Source organism: Vipera berus (assembly GCF_964194415.1).
Source record: "Vipera berus genome assembly, chromosome: 5".
Classification (NCBI taxonomy): Eukaryota; Metazoa; Chordata; class Lepidosauria; order Squamata; family Viperidae; genus Vipera; species Vipera berus.
This window is the reverse complement of record NC_138207.1, coordinates 89,524,575-89,534,143: the sequence shown is the minus strand read 5'-3', so window position 1 is coordinate 89,534,143 and position 9,569 is coordinate 89,524,575. Positions and strand designations below refer to the sequence as shown.

Sequence of the window (9,569 nt, the reverse complement as noted above, 5' to 3'; positions counted from 1 at the left end):
AAATCCCCGCCAGAAGCAAGTCTTGCGCGAAAGCGATGCCAGTACTTTGGATCCTATGCAAACTGTTAAGATGGAATTATAAGTCAACGACAAAGACTGTGCACAAGGGCAGTAAACAATCAATCACTACGCCCCTAAAGATTCGGATTAAACCCCTACAAAAAGGAATTCACCCTATTCGAGATGAATCTACAAAGAGAAAAAAAGCTACGCTTGCGCAGATTCCCGGCCTGTTACCTACCCATTCTTTCCTCCCCGAGCAAAGCGAGGCGCATGCGCACTCCCGCCAATTGAACGGACGGCGGAGGAAGGCCGGCGACGACAGGGGCCAATCCGTGGCGAGGGGGCGTGGCCTTTGTCTGTTGTGAGGACTGAGGTGAGGGAGGGCGGAGCTCTGTTGTCTTCAGTGAAACGTTGGGGAGACATTCGAGGCCCGGCTGGGCGAGGAGCCGGCGGGCGAGCGGGAAGGGCGGGTCCGACCGAGGCCCGCTGCGGCTAGTCTGCGCTCTGGGGGCGGTGGCAGGATCCAAGACCCAGCCCTTCGAGAGACAACATGGTGTCGTGCCTCGTTTCCCGAGTCGTTGTGTAAGTAGGTGGAGGAGGTGGGTGCCGGGATGGCAACGTCCGTTCTGAGCCGATCGCGACCGAGCCTCTTCTTTCCGGGCCCTTCTTGTTGGCGCCCCTGCCAGCCTGACTCACGAGGCTTCGGGAAAGTGAGGGAGCCGGCGGCCACGCTTCCTGGGCGAGGACCGCCGGTGGCAAGGATGTCCGGAGCCCCAGCTTGGCTGCTGCTCCCGGCGGCGTCTGCAGGTGGCGCCTCTCCCGCCGGGCCCGTTGCGGGAAAGGCCCTGCGAGGCCCCGTGGGTGGGTGGAGGCAAAGAGGGAGGCACTGCATGCTTTTCTTAGCAACGGTGCACAAGCTCACCTCACAGGGTTGTTGTGGCGAGAAAAAAGAGGCAGGAGCATTATCTTCACTGCCTTGAATTGTACAAAATAAAGGCAAGATATATAGTGACAGTGTACATCAGTGGGATTTCCCGGTGGTTTCCCATGCAAGCATTAACCAGATCCCATTTAGCTTTCTGAGATGAGCCAAAGTCAGCTAGCTGTTACCATTTTTGTGGAGTTCTTGGTGCTTTCTGAGCTTGCTTGTTTGCATACGTTTCACTCCCAACTAGCTAACATCAGTACTCAGTGATTCATTTGTACTGATGTTGCCTAATTGGGTAATGAAACATCTCCAAACAAACAGTCAAGCTCAGAGAGCATCAAGAATTCTACAATTCAGTCCTCACCTATGTAATTTTTTTTCTATTGTCATTTTTCCTTTTGCTTTAAACTAATACTGTGTTTTTATAGATGCTTACTGAAGTTAGCTGGTAGGGGACACTTTGGAGTATGGGCAACTTGATGTCTAGACCAAGCCTGCACAACAGATAGAGGGGAAGGGGCTACTTTGATAAGTGAAAAATAATTGTTGGCTGCAGAGGAATACTGGCACACTGATCAGCTCATTGTTGGCTAGCATTAGTGGGGGCAGTGCTGGATCTGGCAGTGGAGGTGCTTAGGAGCGCATCTTTAGGAGGACGATAAATGTATTTTATAAAAAAAAAGTTGGTGGGCCATACAAAGCTTTTTGGGGGGGGGTATGTGTCTCATGCTGTGCAGGCCTGGTTTAGACTATTGTTGAAAGAAGATTTTAGGCTGAATGTAAGTGAGCTGTAAATCTAATTAATATGTGCTAGTGAGAAGTGAAAGTAAGAACATAGGTTTGATTTCATGATGCAGTAATTAATACAGATTTAGATCTACAGATTTATGAAAATTGTTTATTAGCATAATGATGGTGAAGTTAAGCACTTGGCAATAATAGGTGTTAACAGGTCAATGTTTCTTCCTATCCTCTTAAATGGATAATAATTATCATGAGTGAAAAATCTTCTTTTACATGTATTGCTATTCCCTAATGAATCTTATATCTGAAGTAATGATATGACAGCTTCTGGAACTGATGCTATGACTTAAAAATAAGCACCCAGAAAGTGAAGCCCTGTGCAAACTCAATAGTGGCTTTAATTCTTAGTAAAGGATTTGGACGTTAAAACTATCATTTAAATGGAAAATATGAGGTCTAGCAACCTTGGCACTATGATTGGCTATGCTATGGCATTTATTCTGTGCTTGCTACAGAGAACCTAAATCTTTTACAATGTATGTTCTTATATGCACAATTTTTACATTGCAGCAGCATCAAAAAGAATCCTTTTTAAAGGATTTTAAAAAACTTCAGATATTATTTTATATTCATTGCAAAGATTATGTGATTCATGTGAAAGAAACTTAAAGTGAAGAAGCTTTCTCTATCATAAGCAAGGCATTTTGAGCCTTAGTATTATATAAGCAAATAATTAAATAGCAAGTTCCTGTTTCTACGAAGCATATACTGAAGTAATAAGCATGTTGGGAATTTCGTAGTGATGAATTCAAGGTGGAAATTCTAGAGCAGTCCAAGGGTGATAGTGTTATGATTTTAAAAGGCTTTTGAATTGGCACCATAGCATCACATATTGGAGACAGCAGTTTGACAGTAAAGGTACTGGCACAAAGCCAGCTGGGTGACTTGGGCCTCTCTGTCAGCCACAGAAGGAAGGCAGTGGCATACCAGTTCCAAAAATCTTGCCAAGAAATTTGCAGGGACTTGTCCAGGTAGTCACTCAGAGTCAATTTGCAGGGCATTTGGGGGGGGGGGGCGGGGCGGGGGGGGGCGGAGTGAATATCATGTCAAGGAAATGTTTTTTAAAATGGAATGTACACGTCTTTTGGAGTGTCTGCCAATTCTTGACTCTCTAAAATGATAGTTATAAACAATGATAGTTTAGTTGATAGCAAGCCACTATTGCCTTCTTTGCTTAACTGTGCATTTGATGTATGGAAGGAAGTGACTTATTATATCACACTGTTTTTCTTACACAGTGTTATTACTTTATGTTGCAATTTGGTTTTGTGTTAAAATGCTGTAAATTTATTGGGATTATTATGATTTAAATTTACCTTAAAACCCAATGAGGTCTGTATTATTTCTATTATGTTTTCTGTAAACCTCTTAGCAATTAGTAAAATTTAATAATGGTAAAGGCAATTAGCTACAACAGCATGTAAAATTTAGGCATTGTTGGACAACTAGTAGATTTTGTTGAATCCCTAAGTGAATACATACTACCTCAACATGGACAAACATTTAGCATTATATACTTCTGCAGATTGTTGTTTGGTGATTCAAATTAAGATCTGATCCCTATGACACGTACAAAACCTTGGACACTTTTCTAGTATGGAACTCAGGTCCTAAAAGGCCCTAAAAGGTTTTTGATTTACTCTGAACCTTCTAATTTCTCAGTGTGTCATTGTTGTTTTGTCTGCTTTCAACAATCATGAACTACATTAAGAACCTCTCTAAGCATTTGAAAATATTTTTTTTCACTCTTAGGAAAGTGGGAGAGGTATGAAAGACATCTATAAATGTTTACAGCTAGCAATTTCAATTGGGAGAGACTCCATTAAGAAATGGAAGTTATAAGGAACTGTTGAAGTCAAGTTGGTCTTCCAGTTGTTGAAGTCATCCGGAAGACCAAGAAAAGCCTTTGTTAGATTTGGTCAGATGTGCAAAACAGAACCCACAGATGATAACCTAACCTACGACCTGCTGAAAAGTTCTGCTGACAGGGATACAGGTCATGGTACAGCCTTGTTTATGTAACAGCAGCCTTCATGGGAGCAATTTTCTCACAGAAGTCTAAATTATGCAAAAGAAAACCCTGATGAGCCTGAAACATTTTGAAATAAATAAATAAATACATTCTGATGAAACCAACATTAGGTTGTTAGGTAATCTTTTCTCCAAAGATATATTTGAAGAAAAGAGTAGAGCCACAGCTATTAAGCTCAGAGTCAAAACCTGTGACAAGGAAGAGAGTTGACTCCCTGCCAAGAGACTGTAAAACCAGGCATGAATCTATGGGCAAAGGACAACTAAGATATGAAAATAGTGTTGAAGGAAAAAAAGTCTTCATCATGATTCAGTCCAAGCTGGGAATAAACAACATGGAGACTGCTTTAGAAAGAAGGTTGCAGTTTATTGAAGAGAGCCAGACAGAAAGATGGCTCTGGAAGAAAAGAGAGCGAGCACATGTAGGGAGTGGGTGTTTATACCCTCTGGGGCTCTTGAGTTGTTTCCTGTTCCTGTTTGAGGCTTTGTATTTCCTGTGTCATGTATTTTGACCTGAGTCTGAGTGTGCCCCTTTGGTTAATCGTATTATGCCCTGTCTTAGAGTTTGGGTGGGGTATGTAGATTTTAGTGTCTTTATCTTCCTAAGCTTCTAGCTGGGGGCCTCCAACTTTCCTGGATGGATTATTTACATCTGCATTTCTACAGAGCTGGTTTCTGCTTGGGCGAGGGAGACTTGGGGCTATTAAGAAAAAACTGGGAATGCTTTTCAGCCTCTTTAAGATCCTTTGAGGAAATATAATATTCTGCCCTTTTAGTATTTCCTTCTGGGGGGGGATGACTTCCCACAATAGTATTACTTTGGGGGCAACTTGTATCAGATTGGCAAATAGCCACATTCCGGCTGGTGTGAAAATTTTGAGACTGGCTGAAGAATCAATTACAGAACAAAGCATATACTTTTATCCCAAAATGTAGCCGTTTGAAATATATGACTGGACGTCAGTTAAAAAGAAACTATTGTTGAACAACCATGTCACAAAATGTCACTAGAAGTGATATCTCAATTGGGACCAACTGGATTAGAGACCAAAACCATTCAAGAACCATCCAGCAATGAAGAAATAACATTGCTTTACTCTGATGATGAAAATGCATAGAGTGCATCAGCTTAACCTTCTCAAAGATGATATTCATACCCATCAGAATGCTTTCAATGGAATTTAATCATAATATCTGGTGACTTCAGTGCCCATATGGTAGTAGATTGGATAAATTGGAAAGAAACCTTTGGAAGATTTGGCATAGATGAAGCAAATGAAAATGATACTGGATATTATAATTTGCAGCCAATATCTTATAGTGGGAAGAACCCTTTTTTTTTACTCATGGGGTGAGATTTATGCGCAAGGGCACATAAATCCTGCACTTCTTCTATACCCAATTCCAGTTTATCAAATATATATGTGCAATGTGAAGTACTGATTATGCAAAAATTAATCTTAAGTTCCAACGTGTAAAGCATCAGATTTTTCAATAAATGGAACTGGTCAAAACTGGCTGAACTAGTAAATAAACAGGTATTCCAAATAGCATTAGCAAACCTGATACTGCTTGATGAAATGAAAAACCCTCCAAGTCTCTGATGATGTCTATGATAATGCCAAAAGTTTGTGCCCAACCATATAACCCCAGGTGCAAGAACGGATTTCAAATAAGTGTGTAGACTTGGCTGAATAATGCAAATCCAGGTTTTTTGCACAGTTGGTTTGACAGTGAAGTTTGAAGTTAACTAAAAGCAGAGTGTAGAACATTGTTACACAGTAATATAATAGCCATACATTCCTCACTGTTCTCCATCACATAAATCAATAAATGATAATATATGTTAAGGTTGAGAGGTCCCTTGTATAATCTTCAAATGAATGGCTTTAGAGTTGGAGAAGTTTTCAAACAACTGTACCATTGTGAACAGCTGCAGGGACCACTAGTTGCTAGCACATCCACTACTCAGAAATGCCAGAAAATCAGGTTTTGGAAACAGCCTACAGTAAATGATTGAAGAAAGTAAGAAAGCTACTGAAAAATGATAAAGCAGCTGAAGTGCTTTACTGAAAAATTGGGAAGAAGCCTCCCCTCAATCATTGGAAAGGTCTTCATGAGAATCATTTATTCTAGAAATGGCAGGAACAATTAGGGCAGGTGTCCCCAATACAGTGGACCTTTTGAAATCTGGTTAAGGGGGAAAGGCGGCCTTGTCTTTCATCTCTATCTCATCCCCACTACATCTGTGCCTAGAGAATGTGATCATCTATTGCAGGCATAGAGAAACTGCGCCCACCCCATTGCCGGCAATAGCAAAAAAGTTGCGATACGTCGTGACACGTCACGTGACTTTGCGAGGTGGACACCCCTGATCTATTGGTATCACCATTTTATTATTACATTAGTGAGTGACTTTTCATTCACCTATCCCAGCCACAGCAGAGCAAACTTTTGCTTATAGAATGATCTTTGTATCCAATTCTGTAACACGTCAGGGTGCTTTTTCACCCTAAAGCAGGGGTTCCCAACCGGGGGTGCAAGACGATATTCCAGGGGGTGAGAAACTTGGGTTTTCAAAATTATACTGTATATGCATAATTCCCCTTCATGGATTACTGCTTGTTGTGGCGAAGGGGCTTGCGTAATTCAATGAAGCTATGAGCTATGCCGTGCAGGGCTACCCAAGATGGAAAGGTCATAGCAGAGAGTTCTGACAAAACGTGATCCACTGGAGAAGGCAATGGCAACCCACTCCAGTATCTTTGCCATGAAAACTCTATGGACAGTACCAAAAGGCAATACGATATGACGCTGGAAGATGAGCCCCTCAGGTCGGAAGGCGTCCAATATGCTACTGGGGAAGAGCAGAGGGCTAGTACTAGTTGCAATGTATGACTCTGAAAGTTGGACCATAAGAAAGGCTGAGCGCCAAAGAATTGAGGCCTTTGAACTATGGTGCTGGAGAAGACTCCTGCGAGTCCCTTGGACTGCAAGGCGATCAAACCGGTCAGTCCTAGAGGAGATCAACCCTGACTGCTCTTTAGAAGGCCAGATCCTGAAGCTAAAACTCAAATCCTTTGGCCACTTAATGAGAAGGAAGGACTCACTGGAGAAGAGCCTAATGCTGGGAAAGATTGAGGGCAATAGAAGAAGGGGACGACAGAATGAGGTGGCTGGATGGAGTCACTGAAGCTTAAATGGACTCCAGGACAGGAAGGCCTGGAGGAAGGTTGTCCATAGGGTCGTGATGGGTCGGACACGACTTCACAGCTAACAACAACAATGCATAATTTGTTGCTGTTATTTCAAACTTTTGTATCCATGCTGTCTTGATATGAGAATACAGGTTCCTGATAAAGTGTTAGCTCTATTAATGTTATTTAACAATTACGTTAAAACCAGTCACCAAATGCTGATTTTTGTATGGAGATTCTCAGTCATCCAGTGCATAGTTATCCCAAAGGTGCTTTTTCACAAAGCAACTGGACTTTCTTGTTTTTCTTTGAACACATTTTGCTTCTCATCCAAGAAGCAGCTTTGGGATGAATGGTGGTTTTTAAAAAACTAAATATATGCAGTTGAAGTCTGGAGGAAATTTCTTTTTATGCCTTGACTGAGATAGGTTTTACCTATACTTTAAAAGGTAAAGGTTCCCCCGCACATTCGTGCTAGTCATTTCCAACTCTAGGGGCCGGTGCTCATCTTCGTTTCAAAGCCGAAGAGCCAGCGCTTGTCCAAGGACGTCTCCGTGGTCATGTGGCCGGCATAACTAGATGCCAAAGGCGCACGGAACACTATTACCTTCCCCACCGTAGTGGTCCCTATTCTTCTACTTGCATTTTTACGTGCTTTCGAACTGCTAGGTTGGCAGAAGCTGGGACGAGTAACAGGCGCTCATTCTGTTACGTGGCACTTGGGATTCGACCCGCCAAACTGCCGACCTTCTGATCGACAAGCTCAGCGTCCTAACCCACTGAGCCACCGCGTCCCTTCATTACCTATACTTTAGAAAAACTCTAATGCATCCTACACTTTTTTTTATGGAGCTCAAAGGGAGCAATAGATGACAAACCTATTTCTCCATACAGGTATACATTGAGGACAATATACTTTTATCACACCCAGACACAAAGAGCTAATGAGACACTTTGTAATGAGATACTTTGTTATTTGTTAGACAGAATGTCACAAGGAAAAGTAAAACCTGTTGAACAGGAAAGAGGCTGCCTTAGGAACTTTATCTGTGGAGTCCATGGTGCTCTCTGAGCTTCGTTGTTTATTGCAGACGTTTTATCTTTATCTTTACTAAACAGAACATTTCATTTCTGGTGATAAATATTCAAAAGTCCTGAGACAGTTATGTACAATTGAATCAGAATTAGAATAGAGCTGGAAGGGACCTTGAAGTTCTTCTAGTCCAGCCCACTGTTCAAGTAGGAGACTATACCATTTCAGACAAGTGACTGTCTAGACTCTAGTCTCTTCTTAGAAATTTCCAGCGATGAAGACCCACAATGTCTGAAGGCAAGCTGTTCCACTGGTTAATTGTCCTCACTATTAGGAAGTTTCTCCTTAATTCCAGGTTACTTCTCTCCTTGATTAGTTTCAGTCCATTGTTTCTTGTCTTGCATTCTGGTGCTTTGAAAAAATAGGTTGACCCCCCCCCCCTCTTTGTGGCAACCCCTCAAATATAGGAATACTGCTATCCTGTCTCCCCTAGTCCTTTTTTTCTCTATACTGGCCATACCCAAATCCTGTAACCATTCTTAATATATTTAGTCTCCAGGCCTTTAATCATCTTAGTTGCTCTTCTTTGCACTTTTTCAAAAGTCTCAACATCTTTTTTGTAATGTGGTGCCCAAAACTGGATGCAGTATTCCAGGTGTGGCCTCACTAAGGCTTTATAAAGCAGTACTAATACTTCACGTGATTTTGATTCTATGCCTGTGTTTATACAACCAAGGATTGTATTAGCTTTTTTTGACTGCTGCGTGCTGCTGGCTCATGTTTAGGTGATTGTCCACTAGGACTCCAAGGTCCCTCTCAAAGTTACTGTTTTTGAGCCAGGTTTAGCCTAATCTATACTTGTACCTTTGGTTTTTACTGCCCAGGTGTAAAGCCTTGCTTTTCTCCACATTAAATATCATTTTGTGGGATAGGGCCCATTGCTCAAGTCTGTCAAGATCTTTTTGGATCCTGAGCTTGTCTTCTGTGGTGTTAGCTATTCTTACCACCTTCGTGTCATCTGCAAATTTGATGATTTCTCCTTCTATTCCCTCATCTAAGTCAGAAACTTGTGGTACCCCACTGATTACGTGTAGATGTAGCACCATTAAAGATTACTTGTGTACATTTTGTCAGCCAGTTACAAATCCATCTGGTGGTGATGCTGTCCCCCATTTTTCTAACTTACCAAGAAGTAGGTTGTGGACTACTTTGTCAAATGTCTTCCTGAAGTCTAAATATACTATGTCCACAGCATTTTGCTTGTCTACTAATTTAGTTACTTTGTCAAAGAATGAAATAAGATTGGTTTGGCATGATCTGTTTTTAACAAACCCATGCTGGCTACTAGTTATAACTTTATTTGTTTCTAAATGTTCACAGATCTGTGCCCCCCCCCCCAGTATCTTCCCAGGTATTGATTTTAGGCTGATTGGTCTGTAGTTTGGGTTTGTTTGTTTTTTCTTTTTTGAAGATAGGAACCACATTAGCTCTTTTCCAATCCTCTGATAGTTTCCCAGTGCTCCAAGATTTTTTTTTATTAAAGAGTTTTAAAAAAATTTTTTTACAATACATA

The 9,569-nt window shown here is 41.6% G+C and overlaps 1 protein-coding gene across 1 annotated transcript in view; it reads left to right on the top strand.

The window, feature by feature from the left end:
• Positions 1–387: 387 nt before the first annotated feature.
• The window catches only part of REEP3 (receptor accessory protein 3), a 44,615-nt gene continuing 35,433 nt past the window's right edge, over positions 388–9,569 (top strand). The window contains exon 1 of the mRNA XM_081329698.1: positions 388–585. Coding sequence (XP_081185824.1) covers positions 554–585 — 32 coding nt within the window. The 5' untranslated portion in view covers positions 388–553. The remainder of the gene's footprint in view (positions 586–9,569) is intronic.